The sequence below is a fragment of the Balaenoptera ricei genome, chromosome 2 (genome assembly GCF_028023285.1).
Source record: "Balaenoptera ricei isolate mBalRic1 chromosome 2, mBalRic1.hap2, whole genome shotgun sequence".
NCBI classification, from domain to species: Eukaryota; Metazoa; Chordata; class Mammalia; order Artiodactyla; family Balaenopteridae; genus Balaenoptera; species Balaenoptera ricei.
In genome coordinates this window covers 59,873,865-59,891,408 of record NC_082640.1, presented here as the reverse complement: position 1 = coordinate 59,891,408, position 17,544 = coordinate 59,873,865, and the positions used below count along the sequence as shown (strand labels likewise).

The following is a 17,544-nucleotide window of genomic DNA, read 5'->3' as shown; positions in this document are numbered from 1 at the left end:
GGTCCATCCACCTCATTACAAATAACTCAATTTCATTTCTTTTTATGACTAATATTCCATTGTATATATGTGCCACATCTTCTTTATCCATTCATCTGTTGATGGACACTTAGGTTGCTTCCGTGTCCTGGCTATTGTAAATAGAGCTGCAATGAATATTGTTTTACATGACTCTTTTTGAATTATGGTTTTCTCGGGGTATATGCCCAGTAGTGGGATTGCTGGGTCGTATGCCATGGCATGTTTTGATTCTGAAAGAAATTACATTTTTCTTTACTTTTACATACTTAGTTGTTAAAAATAGGGTGGTAGAAAAAATTGCAAAAGTATTGTTCTTTTCTAGTAAAAGAGTTTGATCCAGGGTAGTTTGTTTTATCATGACTTTTATCTTACCTTTAATTTTCATATATAATATGTTCCTGAAAACATGTTTGAAGGTCATTGTCTGAAAGTCGAATGATAGTGTGGTGTAAGGTACCCTCAAGGCCTAATGTGTCATAAAATTCCCAAATATGCTCATGTAGTTTCTGCTCCCCTCTATCTTGGCAACCTAATTGGAGGGATAAGAATCTTCCCAGGCTCTGTAGCCTTGGGTCAGCCTTCCTGATGTTATAACATAATTTTTTTTAAAAAATGTAAAGGCCTGACCTCATACAAATATAAGTGAACACATGAAAGACATTATGTAGTTCATTAATTAATGAGGGGACCAGTAAGATGTTAAAACCAGTTCAAAGCAACAGATGCATATATAATCAGGAATGCTGAAAGAAGTTTACAAATACATGCAAAACTATGCGATATCTACAGGGCAATAATCAATTGTATTCCACCAGACAAAATTCATTTGAATTTCTATAGAAAAGAATCATTTGTATTACTCTAAGTTTTCTATAATTTACAGAGTTGTAAAACAGCTGGAAGACAATGAAAGATGCAGGCCCCTAAAGAATCAGATCATCCAGAAGGATGGATTGGACAGAACACCCAGCAGTCTTTTTTTTTTTTTTGGTCTGTTTCAAAGTCTTTCATAATTTTTCATAACAGTCTTCCCCCGTGTAGTTATATAATCCAAAAAAATTATTCTTGGTGTAAAAAATGCTAGTGCAATAAGAGCATTAGTTAAATATATAGAATCACTGAATTTTGCAATTCAGTACTGAACATCCATGACAGTTACAAAATTAACTTCTGTTTGAAAGTTTTCATAAAGAATATTGGAATTGACTTTGTAAGCCTCTTTTAATTGTTGTTGTGGGGCTAGAAAACCAAGCCTAAGAAACTAACTATACCAGATTTCACTTGTAGAGTACCTGTAAATTTGGTGAGTTTCTCTTTTCTCAGAGTCCCGCAGATTTGCTAAGGTTCTTGGCCTGCCAATAAGTGACTTCCTTACCTCCTGAGGGCTTGAACCTATAAGCCAGGTACCAGGCCACTTTTACTGCTTTGTAGATTTTGGATCCATATCTAAAGTCAGCTTTTGTTTTGTAAATATGGCTTGACTTACCTAATTCAATGAGAGTCATTCGCAAAAATGATATAGTCCATGGAAGGCCTTGGTTCATCAAATGATTTGTCCAGTTTTGTCCTAATGAAAAGGAGAACGGGTTCTTGTTGGACATATGCAAATAACTATATTGCCATGAAGAGTAAGGAGACTCAGTAATAGTTTCTGAATTTGTGAGTCAGGGGATGCTTAATGAGAATCAGATAACATTTCAAAGTATTTTGTTGCATTTTACAGAAGTACTATTTACTGAATTGTTGTGGGTTATGGATAGCTTAAGAAAAAAGAGAAGGGTTTTTTTTTTAATATAAGAAAAATAGATCATTACAGTATTAACACTGTCCTAAACAAATAACCACAATAAATTCTCATCAATTCATTCAGTCCTGTGTTCCTTGAGATCTTGGCTTAACAGCCTGCTTTCATGAGGCTGTCTGATTTTGAACTATAAAGAATCCTGATTCAATCCAGTCATCTCAGAAGCTTGTACCCAAGAATCTTTTTTTTTTAAGTGTCAGAAATTTGCAGTCCTGGTACATTCTTTGTCCATGAGGCTCTGGGACTGTCCTTTTTAGTTCAGAATACAAACCCTGCCTTATAGCCTGTAGCAGTGCCTTCTGACACGCATCACATTAAAACAAAACTACATAGATGACAGATACTTAATGGCTGTGAGCCAGTGAATAATATCAGGGTGAATAAGGGTAAAATTCTCTGTTGGAAGTATAGTGTACAACTATTTCATAAGAGTTTTGATTGGCATTTGCCCTGAGATTAAAAACACTATGGACCGGGAATTACCTCATGGTCCAGTGGTTAGGACTCTGTGCTTCCACTGAAGGGGGCACGGGTTCGATCCCTGGGGAACTAAGATCCTGTATGCTGCACAGCGCGGCCGAAAAAAAAAAAAAGAAAAAATTATGTGCAGCAAAGGTATTGACAGATCTCCAAGAAATTTCATAGAGTTTTGTTCATTATTTTACTGTTATAATTATTTCTATCATCTCTGTTTTTAAAAGATAAAAGACAAAGAAAAATTGTGATTTTCTGGGTGTCCTCTGAGAAATCTCAAATACAGTTTTGGGTGACTTTTTATTTTTTCTTTATTTAGGATCCAATTTTGAGAAGACAAAATCAAAAAAGTTGTCAGAGGAGATTTTGGCACTTGGTTAAGATAGGTGCCTGAGAACTAATATTTAATAAATAATAAATAATAAATATTTAATAAACTCTTTCATCAATGGGACAAAATAAAGTTTATTTTCTAAATTCTGTTCACTACACTTTCCCATATTCTAATTAGAACAAACTGACCTGGTTCTCTTTCAGGGGTTTTACCCCGTTGAAGCCATTTTTATAATACTGAGATGTTATTTATAACACACTGTGTGTTCATATTATTATATTCAAATGAATCAATAAATAAGTATTTTTGTAAATTTATATTTCACTTTCCAATTTAGTAAATACCAATAGTTTCTTAACCCATGTAAACAAAAGCTCTCTGGAGTCCTCAGTAAGCCCTAGAGTCCTTTGGACTACAGACTAAAAAGCCTGAGAACTACTGCAACTGCTGCCTTCAGACACATCTACCCTTGGAAAATAAAAGTACACACAGAGTTGTGTTTCTCTGTCACAGTTGTTCCAAGTGTAGTCTCATTACTCATATCTTTCAACCAAGTAACTATAACTAACTTCTATTTCACAGAGAACACTGGGTTAGTGGATAATTTAGAACTGTATGGCATACACAAGCAAATTAGTAGACCTGCAAAGTCATGAACTCACATATTACAACTTTCTACTGCCACACACATCTCTTCTGTGACTCCTTAAAGTGGCAAAAATGAATATGTTCATTAACATGACCAAAGCTGTAACCTTAAGAAGCAAAATTATATAAACTTGAAATTATACTTAATGATTCATGTTTCAATATTCTATCTTACTTAAAAATTATCTGTGTCTAATAATATCCATTAATTCAATTTAATATAAATTCAGAGTGGCATGGACATATATACCCTACCAAATATAAAATAGATAGCTAGTGGGAAGCAGCCGCATAAAGCAGAAACTAACACACCATTGTAAAGCAATTATACTCCAATAAAGATGTTAAAAAATATATATATAAATTCAAGCTTTTACCTTGGAAATTGTCTACTACAAAACATAAATACTACAGAACATAATTATGGTTGAAATAAATGTTTGTCAGAATAATGATTGAATTTAATTGAATACAGTTTTCATTTTTCATAGTTTTTAATAATATGTAGGAGTAATATTAGCTAATTTGATCAGTAAACCTGTATAATTTTAGGAAAAACAAACCCAAGTGGAATAAAATGTATGCTTCTGTTATACTTTATACTGATAAAGATATAGCTGTTTTATTAAGCCAAAATTATTAAGCTAGTATTGTTTACCAAAGATTTACTCTTATTAATGTGAACTTGGATTCTTAAAATGTTTCTTAGTTTTAACAAGAAGAATTTTATTTAAGTTTAGTACATTTAAAGCGTTAGAAGTTCAAACAACAAGGTCCTACTGTTTAGCACAGGGAATTATTAATATAGTCAAACTATGATTAAACCATAATGGAAAAGAATATGAAAAAGAATATATATGTATAACTGAGTCACTTTGCTGTACAGCAGAAATTAACACAACACTGTAAATCAACTCTACTTCAATAAAATTTAAAAAAATAAAGTATTAGAAGTTCGATTTCCTATTCTGGGAATTTTAGCAATACTGAATTTATGTAAGAGCTTGTTTATCTCTGTAAGTCAATCAGAACAGAACTTCTTTAATTTAAGAGACTTTATACTATCATTTTTCAGTATCCTCTGGAGAAAGAAAGAAATTTCATACAGAGTAAGAGGTAAAGGCCTTTCTGAGTTTGACACATAGTCACAGAGAGAGCTTATAGCTTCAGATCTATAACTTAGGCACAGATCAAGTAAACACAGAAACATAAAATCTCACTGGTCCAAATGTCAAAGAGGTACTCTCCTTCCCAGTGGGTATGTAATTTTTAATTGATTTGAGCTAAAAAAATAGAGAAATAAATTTTTAATAAGAGTCTAACAAACCAGTTTCTCTGTCCTTTCACCTGGTTGAGTAGATCTCTATCATCCATTTACAGAGATCATCAGATTGTCAAACTATAAAACCAAACTCCTTACCATTGCTCTTACTAATGGGAAAATAACTTATCAGTAGTAAGTAAACCAATGACAGAAAAATAAAACATAAAATTAGTGGAGAGGGGAAAAGAAGCTAGAGAAACAGAGAGCCAGCAAATTTTAAGTTCTATTGCTGAGTGGAATTCACCTCTGGGAGCCAGGAAAAGACATGCCTGGGCTTAAGCTATTAAGGAGGTGCACTTCACTGGCAACTCCATTTAACTAGCTCAGTCAAATGAATCCATCTCAGTGGGCAACCTTCAAACTGGTAAAAAAATAAATTTTTATATAAGGGAAAATCATGATTTTCATACAAATATAAAATGAACCTGTGTCAAAGACTTATTTAACTCATTCATTAACAAGGGAACCAATAAGATGTTACAACTGACTCAAAGATGAATTCAAACAAGACATACTTGGGTGTTCCCTGGCCGTCCAGTGGTTAGGACTCTGGGCTTTAACTGCCGAGGGGCCCGCACGGCATGGGCAAAAACAAAAACAACACACACATGTACGTATAGGTGATCAGCCATGTTGAAACGAAATACTAAATACTTATCAATATCCACAGGGAAGTCTCTTGTATTATACTGGACAAAATTCATTTATTGTAGGTTTTCTACAATTTACAGAGTTTGTAAAATAGCTCAAAGACAATGAAAAGCACAGGCCCCCATAGAATCACATAACCCAGAAGGTTCGTTAGACAGGGCACCTAACAATCTTTCTTGTCTATTTCAAAGTCTTTCACTGAGAACAATCCAGGCAGAAGCCCTTTCCAGCCCTTGTCCTCTTTGCCAACTTGGGCACAACGTCAGCAAGCCCCTAATCTTTCAACCTTCCAACTAGAACTTTCTAGGTTCGTGGAGCAAGGATGGGGGAAAGGATTTGTCTTCACCTATGTTTGCATCACTAGCTGGATGAGGCCTTTCCTTGCTGCCTCACTTTCCTCCAGGCTTCTTGTGATCACCGTGAAGCCAATCATTGCACAGTGTGGAGATGGAGTTTTAAGACATCAGGCAACGGGGTATCTGTTGGTATAGTTACCCAGAGTGACTTAGTAAGCTCCAGTTCCCTGAGCCTGATCACCAGAATTCTCCCAGAGGGCCACAAGCTCAGACCAAAGAAGGTCCCTGCTGCCTTGACAGAAGCCAAGCTTTGTCCCCTATCCACAACAGTCACAGTGTTGGCTAGGTAGAAATCATCATTTGTCAGGTGATAAAATAAAGACTGAATTCTATTTAAGAGAGGCAATTTAGGAGTACCAACATATAATATATGAAAGGCTTGTTTTATGAAAGTAAAATAATTGAGGTTGAGAATCACAATTGGAAAAATGTAAGAAAATCAACATTTATTGTGCTTCTGCATTTGATACATTGCCTCTTTTAATTGTATATTGTGTGTGTGTCTGTCCACAGTTTTGCTGGACCTCAGTGTGCTTTTGACTAAACTCAGTTTCCAAAAGGAATCGTCTGGGTTTTATGAGTTGTTTTATTAACCACATAAAATTTTAAAGTCTTCTTAAGGTCAGTTGGTTACCATAGGCTAGTTCTTGGCACTCTTTTTAGGTAAGACTTCTGTTTTTTCATCTGTAAATTTAGTAGAAGGTTATGGTTCAAAGAAAAAAAATTCAAAATGCTACGGTGTTATTAATCAGAACAAAGTCCTCTTTACTTTGACTTTTGGCACTGTACAATATGCTTTATTAAACATCAGGATTTAGATTGATCTTTAGAACACCTTTACAGAAAGGAAATCACAGCCTTGAAGCTGATAATAGAACAGTTGCAAAAAGCACGAAACAACTGTTCTATTTAGCTATGCATTTTGTTAACACTTTTCATATTAGTAACCTTACTTCTGATAAAGCTTTTTCATTAGTATTCTCAGCAGAAACAACTGATACATCTTTCTTGACCTCACCATGCTTAGAACAAAAACTTAAAAGACGATAAATCTTCTTGAAACCTCATGTTTTTCCAGATCATCTGCTTGTCAAACATGGCAGAATATGGTTTTGAAACAGTGGAAACATAACTGCTCTCTTAGGTCTGCTTGTCTTCCACCAGCATTCGTCTTACTCAATTGTGTCACTTGTTCAAGAGTAGAAACTACTCTTCAGAACTAACTCAGGTTAGCTCATTGCTGTTCTAGGAAGCAGAATGCCAGTGAAAGAGAATGAATGTCCTCCTTTAAAGCTCCTTCATTTTCTTCTTATTTGTTGCATAATAAGTTATATCAGATTATGCATTTGCTTCTGAATTTTGGTTATCCTTTTAGATAGTGTCTTTTCATCCACTATTTCCTTTGAAAGGCCCCTGAAAAATATCCCAGTTTCTCATCAGTAAGATTTCATTTTCAACATAGGAATACCATGCAAAGTGACAACTGTGACTTTTGTTCAGCTCTAATACTTAACTTCTTTTGTCAGGAAGTGAACTGATGCTGGCTTCTCTTTGTCTTATTCCAAGTTGGGGCATGAGATTTTCCCTGCATTAGAAGGTTGTTGAGACCTGAAGCCTGGGAAGGTAAGATGCCAGCATGAATACTGTCCGTTTAGAACTGTGGTTTAATTGAGTGTCTGGTGATTTAAGAGCATAAGTCTTTCCATTTGTTCCTGGATTTATGTTCTTGATGTCCTTTAAGTTTTACCAAAACATGTGAAAAATGTCTACAATTGGAAGGCCCATTTATAATTTATAATTTATTAATTTTAAATATAGCTTTATATTTACTGAAATTATTACTTAAAGGAAGAACTGACATATACCAGTTTTTATGTATAAATAAGTCTTTGTATATACAAATATATGTGTATTTTTTACACCAAGGATCATAACAAAATAGAATACAAAAAATATATATGTATTTTCTGCTTGTAGTTTTACTTTTCCTCCCTGATCATTTTTTTAAAACATATATACCTTATCTTTCAAGAGCAGTTTTGGATTTCCTCCCTGATCTTTTTTTTTTTTTTTTTTTCCCTTGAGGAAAGCAAAATAGGGTGAGAATTGAGATAATTATTTTTCTCACATGGAGGAAGACAACATTTAAGAAAAATTTTTTAATCACAAAATTTTCCCCAAGTACTCTGGTGAACCCGGCAGCATTCTATGGGTGTCTCTCCCAAAAAGTCTTAATTGGAAAAGAATACTGCATGGATGCAGTAATGAAGGTCGGGTTTTAAACTACTGTTGCTCATCATTTGTTTACATGCTTCCTTCATTCACGGCGCTTTAGCTAGTTTCAGTAAGTAAAATATTTCAAATTTTCACAGTGATTTACTTAAGCAAAAAAATTATAACCCTTCACAATAAAATTATAACAATACCATACATAATGACAAATACGAATTATTCTCTATGCAGGATGTTTTATCCATTTATATACAGATATAATCTGTAGTCCATTTCAGCACATGAATTATCTTGTTCATAGTCAATCTTGGAAGAACCTAATAGATTTTGCTTTTTTACTAGACTTAGATTATACTTACACATTTGAAGCATACTAGTTATTGGTTTTTAATGGTGCTAATATCATATAAATATTAAAACTTTTGCAAGATTGAATATTAGCTAAGTATCTCTAGATACTATTAAGAATCTAATAAATGCTTAGTGAAGTTACATTTATGGCACTAGCTAATAAAAGAGTCAGTCTTCCCTGAATTCTTGGCTTATAAAAATCTAGTAGGAGTTTCATAGGATGTTGGCATGTTTGTGTATTGTTATCTGGGCCTGGAATGCTAAAGGGATTTAAGCCCATGTGGTTAGTTCGTGTTTCTTGAACAATCTAATAGTTTTATTTTATTTTGGTTTTGTTACCATTTTTCATGGGTTTCAGATTGAACTTTGATTACTACAGAGTAGGAATCAAACTTGGAAGTGAATTTTGGCATATGCCAATATTATACTTTTTCTTTCCAGGATAGATTAGCCCAAGTGAAGTGGCATTGACATTGAATCACTATTTGGTTAGTGGACTCTTATAAAGTTGTTTCTTGTTTCTGAAAAATATTTAATAATAATAACACATTTATTGATCTCCACGCTCTTAACTTTTTCTGGCTGTAATTTTTCTTGAGCATTTTATTGCCTGTAGTCCTACATTAGATGTAAACATGGTCTTTGTAAAGTAACTACTTTAATTTGTTTCACTTGCATAGTGTGTTTCAATGTTCAAAGCACTTTTAGACATTATTTGATTCTGACAATAGCCCTATGAAATAGCAAAAGCAGGTGTTATTTTGATTTTTACAGTGTCTTAGAGACAAGATCACACAGCCAACAATCATAAGAGTGGGATGAAGAAATCAGTTTTTTCTAGCTCATAGTCCAGTACTCTTTCTTGAAGCTAAATGGCACTGTTTGTTTACATGATTAAAAACTTGGTTCTTACAACTTACCTGGAATGCTGTAGAATCTAATGAGTTTATTTCATGTCCAGTGTACTAAACATAGCTTCTGGGTTTAAGGGCAAGATTGTTGGTGGTATTCAGCCAGAAAACCAACACATATGACTTGGATTCTGAGTTTTGGAATTTCTCACCTAGCTGAGCATTTGTACCTGTTGCAGCATTCATCTTTCAGTTCCAGGAGAATGTGTGTGATCCTAGTGCTTGGTATTCACCTCATTAGGTGGCACAACTGTTTGCTACTTGGCAGTCTGTGCAGAAGTGATGTCCGGAAATAATTTAGCAAGAAAGTTACATAAAGACTGAAGGCTACTTAGTTCTGCATGAAATGGTGGTACAAATGCCTCACCTTTCTGTTTTGCTTCAACTAGTACTACCATTTCGTTATCTGTCTAAATCTTCTTAATTCACCCTTATTTATCCTTAAAGGAGCTGACTTTGCCTAAAGTTTGATATTTGTGTCATAACTGGGTCATAACATTTTCATAAATGAGCTCGAGCTTTAAAAGTGGAATCCTTGTACATACTCATTGGTAGGCTGTGTTTACTTTTTTGTATGATAAATATCTGAAATTTTTAAATTAATTTTTAGGTTAGCCATTTCTACTTCTTAGATAACAACATAATATTTAAATTTCTTTGCTTTTCTCTAAATTCTGATTTGACTAGTTAAATAATAACAAGATGTGTTTATTCTTCACTTTGCTTTATTTAAAGATACCATCAGCTTTTGACTTTCCCACAAGAGCATGTGTTTGCTTGGCCCTGCTGTAAGACAACAGAACAACACTGTAGTGTTGATTGTTTTCCTTTATATGCCTTTTTTGTTTGTTTGCTTACAACCTGATCTGACCACTCAGCTTATATTTATACCATTCTCTTGACTCCTTCCAGCTCAAAGTAAACACATAGGGTTAGTTACATCAGCTAGTTTTTCATCTTCTTCCTTGAAGTTCAACCTTACCTAAACTTGAACAGCCTTGAGTAATGAGTTTATAGCATTTTAAAAAAGAAATCTTCCTTATAAAGAAGAATTATACTGTTTCAATTCAGAATTTATTTCTTTAGGGTTCTAGCTATATTCAAATGGAAACTGAACCCCATTTTAACATCATTTCAAAACCTGAGAGTTATTTTAAAACGATGACAGTAACTTTTTCAGTGGCTAAATCTTTTCTTTAAAAACCTTCGGAAGTCATAAATAATTACTACTTATTGAATTCTGGTTTTGAAAAATTTAGAACTTTTTTTTTTTTTTAACTGTGTGGAATGCCCCTTTCCTTCTTTGGTTATTTTGTGATTACATATGTATTGATTTTTTTGGTAGTCTCTGTATTAACTTTCTAGGCCTGTGTGTGTCTGTGTGTGTGTGTGTGTCTCTGTGTGTTATTTATCCCCTTTTTAGGAAGCGGGATGTGGGGCTAGAGGAGAAAGAAACAAATTATTTTCATTTAATCTTTTTTCTCCTCGTACTTATTTAACTGACTTGATCTTTGGAAACAATAAGTATTTTTTATTTAGACATTAGGTAATTGTGTTTTGTAAAGTATTTTACTTGCATTTCAGTTTGCCACTCATATTCTGTCCTTTCTTTTCCTTTCTCTGTTTCCTCAACTCCATCTTTACAGTAGTTTGAGAGAATCAAAACTGCTTCTTTGCTCAAACTGACACCCCTCCCCCCTCAGTGGAGGCCATAACCAATAACACCACTGCCTCACCATGGGTAGGGCTTGAGGTTCATAAAACATCTTTCATATGCTCATTTAAGTAAAATCGATCCCTTGTGCTATAACTTGATATTCTTTTCTCTTATTTATTTGTATACTGCTTTATTAGCCTATCGCATTAGTTGCCAAGCTTTGTTAGTAATCACTTCAGCATGTAACTTTCTAGGCCTGCATCCTTGTTAGACTAGGGTGGGAGAAAAGAAGATAACATTTGTAAATACTTCCTAAACTGGAAAGAGGTGAGGAGGAGAATTAATTTAGTAGAATAGATATTTCTATTTTTGGTAATACTAGCTTAAAGAATATATATACACACACACATGTTTTTTTATGCAAAATTATTGCTAAGTGTAGTTTACTCCAGTGGTCCCCAACCTTTTTGGCACCAGGGACCAGTTTCGTGGAAGACAGTTTTACCACGGACCCGGTGGGGAAGGGGGATGGTTCAGGTGGTAATGTGAGTGATGGGGAGCAGCAAATGAAGCTTCACTTGCTGGCCCGCCGCTCACCTCCTGCTGTGCTGCCCAGTTCCTAACAGGCCGCAGACTGGTACCGGTCCGTGGCCCGGAGGTTGGGGACCCCTGGTTTACTCCGTAACTTCATGGGTTGGTTTATAAACAAACCTTAGTATATATTAAAATACTATTCTTTATTTTAACTGCAACTGTGAAATAATGAAATTGATCTGGTGTCAAACTCATTAGTTCATATCAATCTCTAGTTTTATAATCTCTGAACATATTAACAGGGAAGAAGGAACTGATTGATATTACCAAAGATTATGGTTCTCTGTCACATAGTTTTAAAGAGCTGAAAGTAATTGGCTTTAAAATATTTGGCTGGCAAATGAAAATATCACAAAATCTCTAGAAAAGGAAAGTAATAAGGTAAGGAGTAGAGCTACCAGATACTAAAGCATATTATAAAGCAACAATATTGAAGCAATATGGTAGAAGCCCAAGATTAGATGTATAGATCATTGAAGAATAAAGAAATGCTGTTACTTATACAAATTTGACATACATTAAAGGAGGCACTGTTAAACAGTAGGAAAGGGAATTATTATTTAATAAATGGGGTTGGAATAACTAGTTAGCAATGTCAAGGAAAAATATACTTAGAACCACATCTATACCAGAAATAACAAAATAAATTTCAGATAAACTTAAGTGTGGATAATTAACATATTGAAAATCTAAAAGATAAAAGGACTGAATATTCTATAATTTCTCTGGAATTTCTAAACAATTTGAAAACTGGAAAAGGAAGATAGCAAAGATTAGACTGCACATGCTAATTTGTTTTATTATAACTGTAGCTCTGTGATCATTATAGGAAAGCATGCCTATTCTATGTTCACAATCTGAAAATTAGTCTTACTTTTTTTTCATACCAGCTGGAAACCTTATGCTTTCTATACTAGTTAATGGAACAGAGAATGCAATTCTTTATCTAAAATTTTATTCTGTAGATGCATTGAAAATTATACAGGAGCTCGTTGTGAAGAGGTTTTTCTCCCAAGCTCCAGCATCCAAACTAAAAGCGACCTGTTTGCAGCTTTCGTGGCATTGGCTGTTCTTCTAGGAACTCTTATCATTGGAGCCCTCTACTTCCTTTGCAGGTAACCAAAATAAAAACATGCTTTTGAAAAGAAAAAGTAATGCATGAAGTAGTTATCCTACTAAATAATCAATATGCCCTTTAGCTCTAGATTATTTTTCCAGATTGTTTTTCTGTTTATAGTTATTTCTCTAATAGAGTTACTGTTATTAAATTTTATTATTTATTTATTTATTTATTTATTTTTGTTATTAAATTAATAAGTCATTTTTGAAAGGATCTTAAGCAGTCTCTATTTATTCTTTGTTACTGTCATCATTATTATTTACCTTGACTTTTCTAAACTAGTAAGGTAGACCCACATTCACTAAAGTCATCATGCCAAAAATACCTAAATATTTGGACTAGGTCTATTTAAAATAGATTTTGTGAAAGAAAAGAAACAATTTAGGCAACACGCTGTAAATATAAATTTAAGACATATAGTTAATATCTAGGATCAGCTCTTTATTTAATGCCTACTATGTGCTAGACATTGTGCTGATAAGCATAAAGAATATAATAGTGAAGAAAATAGACATGTTCCCTAACTTCATAGAGATTTAAATCAATTTGGAGAGACAGATGAATAGGCAGGCAATTAATTTGAGAAGACTAGTAACTCATAAGACAAAAGGAAAATTTATTCACATGAAACAACGCTATGCACTGAAGATTACTTTCATTCATTAGTTTTGGTCTTCAGCTTTTTCTGAATTTTTGTGAAAATAAGTGAATATAGAATTTATTAAATTTAGGAGTTATCTGGTACCATAACTCTCATTATTAATTAATATTTATTAAATGCACACTGTATGCTATCATAGATATTTGTGCAAATGGAAAATGGAGCTGAGGGTAGTCATAAAAGAGATACAGTGGGCTTGAGAAATTTATATTCTAAGAAAAGTAACATGTAAAATTATATTTCATAAAATCCTCATTTCTGAATTACTTTACACCATGGAGTAATAAAAATTGGAGATTGTGCTTTTAAAATATGTGGTATTGGTATTACATATTCTATTCTAAAATATATTATTTAGGCAATCTAATATGTTTTATCTCTCATAATTTTAGCATCTTACTACAGATTTAAAATTTAAATACAAACTCATTGTGTCAGATTATATTTCCCAAAGATAGCCACAAGAATATCTCTCATTCCTACATGCTCTTCTGCAGTGTGACCTTGCCACTCTTACATTAAGAGGAAGAGTTTATTTCTCTAAATCTTTGAATCTGGGCAGGCATTCAGACTGCTTTGACCACAGAATATTGTGGAAATGGTGCTGTTCTAGTTAAGGGCATAGCCTTTAAATGGCCTGGCAGCTTCCATCTCCTGTCACTCATACTTCTGCTGTTCTTTCACATAATCAGCTACCATGTTGTGAGAACAAAGAACCAGCCTCAGCTGATCTCCCAGCCGACAGCCAGTGTCAACTACCAGCCATTTGAATAAGCCACCTCAGACATCCAGCTCAGCTGAACCTTTAGTTGATCCAGATTTAGCTGCCAGTTGACTGCAACCACAGAGATCCCAAGCAAAAACTGCCCAGCTGTCAACCCACAGAACCATGAGAGATAAATTGTTTTAATCCACTAAATTCAGGTTGATTTGTTATACTGTTATAGATAACCAGAACACCCATGTTTGGAATTAGGTATACTCTTGACTTTAAATCATGTTTGGAAAAAAAATGAATAATGATTTATTATTTTATTCTATCCCTCTAAATATTTTGTTGGTCTAGTATGCTAAGGAGAAGACCAACTGACTAATTCCCTCATTAATCACTCTAGTGCCAGGTTGGAGATATAGCATTTCATGTGTTATTGATTGGATAATAAATACTTTTGTAATATCAATCAGGATCGGCTAGGTAACTATCAACCCTAACAGTTTAGTGGCTTAAAAAAATAAGACTATTTCCCATTCATAGTGTATAATTATTATCATTTGGCAGACCGGCTTTTATAATCATAGTCACTTAAAATCTCAAACTGATGGAGCAGCCACCATCCTGAATGCTGAGGGTTGCTCTGCCAGAGGGTTTCATATTTGAGTTGAAATGATCTGTCTGGCCATGATTCATTGGCCAGAATGAGCTGCACGGTCCTACTTAATTACAAGGGGTACCAGGAAATGCAATTCTACCATATGCCTATAAGGTAGAGAGCTAGAAATACATGTCCTACATAATGACCAAAGGATTTATTAGGAAATCTAATATTCATTCCACTGGGAATTGTTAAGAGGGATTTTTTTTATTCCACAGAGCTTTAACATTGCTGTAATTGTCTAAAAATGAAACCCCTGTGCAAACCCATTGAGTTTGTGCCATGGTATGTTGTACCCCACAGGTGTTTAATGACACAAAGTTTCAGAGGAGACCTTCTAGAACACAGCAACTCTGCAGGCTTGAGCCAGAATTTAGCAATATTGCTAGTATGAGCAGGCTAAACAATACCTTTTTGGTAGAAAGTATAGATAAAAGAAAAAAGAAAGTACAGTTGACCCTTGAACAACACAGGTTTGAACTGCATGGGCCCACATATATGCAGATTTTTTTCAATAAATACTACAGTACTACATAATCCATGGTTGGCTGAATCCCTGGATGTGGAATCATGGATATGGTGGGCCAACTGTAAAGGGTATACGTGGATTTTCAACTGTGTGGTGGTCAGCACCCCTAACTGCTCATTGTTCAAGGGTCAACTGTATATAAGAACAAGAAAGGACAAAAGGAACCTCCAATCACAAATATTATCTGGTTTGCATCCTGATGCAGTCTGAATGTCTAGGGAAAAAAAGCTAGGAATGTTGAATAATCCAGGCTGGCGGTGCCCCAGGTGGTTGACAGAAACAAATGCAAATTAATTCTTGAAGAACCCACTTTCATCCTTTACCTTAAAAAGTATCTCACAGTATAAAAAGATTACCAAACATATAAGAAAAGAAGCACCATGAGTTAGAACCCACAGAAACAACTGATTGTAAAATCAGATATTCAAAATCTTTACTTTTTGGAAGAATCAGATACGTAATATAAAATACATATGTTTAATATATACCAAGAAATAAATGAGAGGCTTGTAAATAAGCAAATTTGACAAAGACCAAAACAGAACTCTAATACATAAAATATAATAATTATAATTTTTTAAAAGCCAATACATGTCTTAGTTCAATAAAATTTTTTAACCAAGAATATGTTTTTAATAGCAAATTAGACACAATAAAAGATTTAATGAAGTGAAAGATATAGATAAGAAATTACCCAGAAGGTAATTCTGAGAGGAAAAGAAATGGAAAATGTTATAGAGAGGTCAAGAGAAGTCAAGAAAAAGGGAGACCAGAGAGAAAGTATCTAGAAATGTATGATAGAAGAGAGAAAGGGGCAAAGGCAGTATTTGAAAAGGTAATGGCTGAGACCTTTGCAGAACTGATGAAAGTCAACCACAGATTCTAGAAGTCCAACAAATTTCAAGCAGGATAAATAAAAATAAATTTACATACGGGCACAGCCCAGTAAAACTGTAAAATGCTCAAAGAGAAAATTGCAAAAATGTTACAAAAGAATGACAGATTATCTTAAAAAATGCAACAATTTTACTGAAAGCTGGCTGCTCAGTAGGAAAGAAGCAAAACCAGAAGACAGAGCAAGCAATGATATTTTCAGTATCCATTGAAAATAACCATCAACCCCAAATTTCTGTATCACTGAAAACATCTTTCAGGAATGAGGGTAAAATGAAGATACTTTTAATTATTTATTTATTTGTAATTTTATTTATTTTTGGCTGCATTGGGTCTTTGTTGCTGCCTGTGGGCTTTCTCTAGTTGTGGTGAGTGGGGACTACTCTTTGTTGTGGTGCACGGGCTTCTCACTGAGGTGGCTTCTCTCGTTGCCGAGCACGGGCTCTAGACGCACGGGCTTCAGTAGTTGTGGCACGGGGGCCCTAGAGCATGTGGGCTTCAGCAGTTGTGGCACATGGGCTCAGTAGTTGTGGCACGCAGGCTCTAGGGCACATGGGCTCCAGTAGTTGTGGCACACGGGCTCAGTAGTTGTGGCTCGCGGGCTCTAGAGTGCAGGCTCAGTAGTTGTGGTGCACGGGCTTAGTTGCTCCACGGCATGTGGGGTCTTCCCGGACCAAGAATTGAACCCACGTTCCCCTGCACTGGCAGGCAGATTCTTAACCACTGGACCACCAGGGAAGTCCCAAAGATACTTTTAGATAAGCAAAACTTGTAAGAATTTGTCCTCTCATATTTTCAAGCAGGAGGAAATTGATCCTGTATGGTATATTGAGATGCAAGAAAGAAGAAAGATCAGAGAAAGTCATTATGTGAATGAATCAAAACAAATATTATATAAATTTTAACAATAGTACTGTACTATGTCTTTGAAAAGAGGAATTAAAACCCATGATGGCAGGACTTCTCTGGTGGCGCAGTGATTAAGAATCCACCTGCCAATGCAGGGGACACTGGTTCAAGCCCTGGTCTGGGAAGATCTCATGTGCCGCGGAGCAACTAAGCCTGTGCGCCACAACTACTGAGCCTGCTCTCTATAGCCCACTAGCCACAACTACTGAGGTCGTGTGCCACAACTACTGAAGCCCGTGCTCCGTAGAGCCCATGCTCTGCAACAAGAGAAGCCACCACAATGAGAAAGAAGCCTGTGCACCGCAACAAAGAGTAGCCCCCACTCGCCGCAACTAGAGAAAGCCCACACACAGCAACAAAGACCCAATGCAGCCAAAAATAAATAAATTTATTTTTAAAAAGAAACACATGATAGCAATAGCAAATAAGTTGAAAGGATTGTAATTAACCTATACTAAAGGTTTTTAAATGGGAGAAGGATAATATATAGGTTAATGTGAGACCTTGATATATTAGGAATGAACATGTCTAGGGTGACAATTGAAGAAAAAAAATCAAAACACATAATTTCCAAATTAGAGGAAGGACAAAAAGGAATAAAAAATAATCAATTGATTAAACATAAAGAAAAATAGAGAAAAAAGGATAAATAGAAAGTATGATATAACATGGTAGATTTAAATCTAAATATATCAGTAATT

General features: G+C 34.7%; 1 protein-coding gene across 4 annotated transcripts in view; it reads left to right on the top strand.

Annotated features, from left to right (window-relative positions):
- NRG4 (neuregulin 4) overlaps positions 1-17,544 on the top strand; it is a 128,167-nt gene that overhangs the window by 86,635 nt on the left and 23,988 nt on the right. For all 4 annotated transcript variants that reach the window (XM_059912689.1, XM_059912687.1, XM_059912686.1 and 1 more), the window contains one exon: positions 12,323-12,472. In XM_059912689.1, the coding sequence (XP_059768672.1) occupies positions 12,323-12,472 (150 nt within the window). The remainder of the gene's footprint in view (positions 1-12,322; positions 12,473-17,544) is intronic.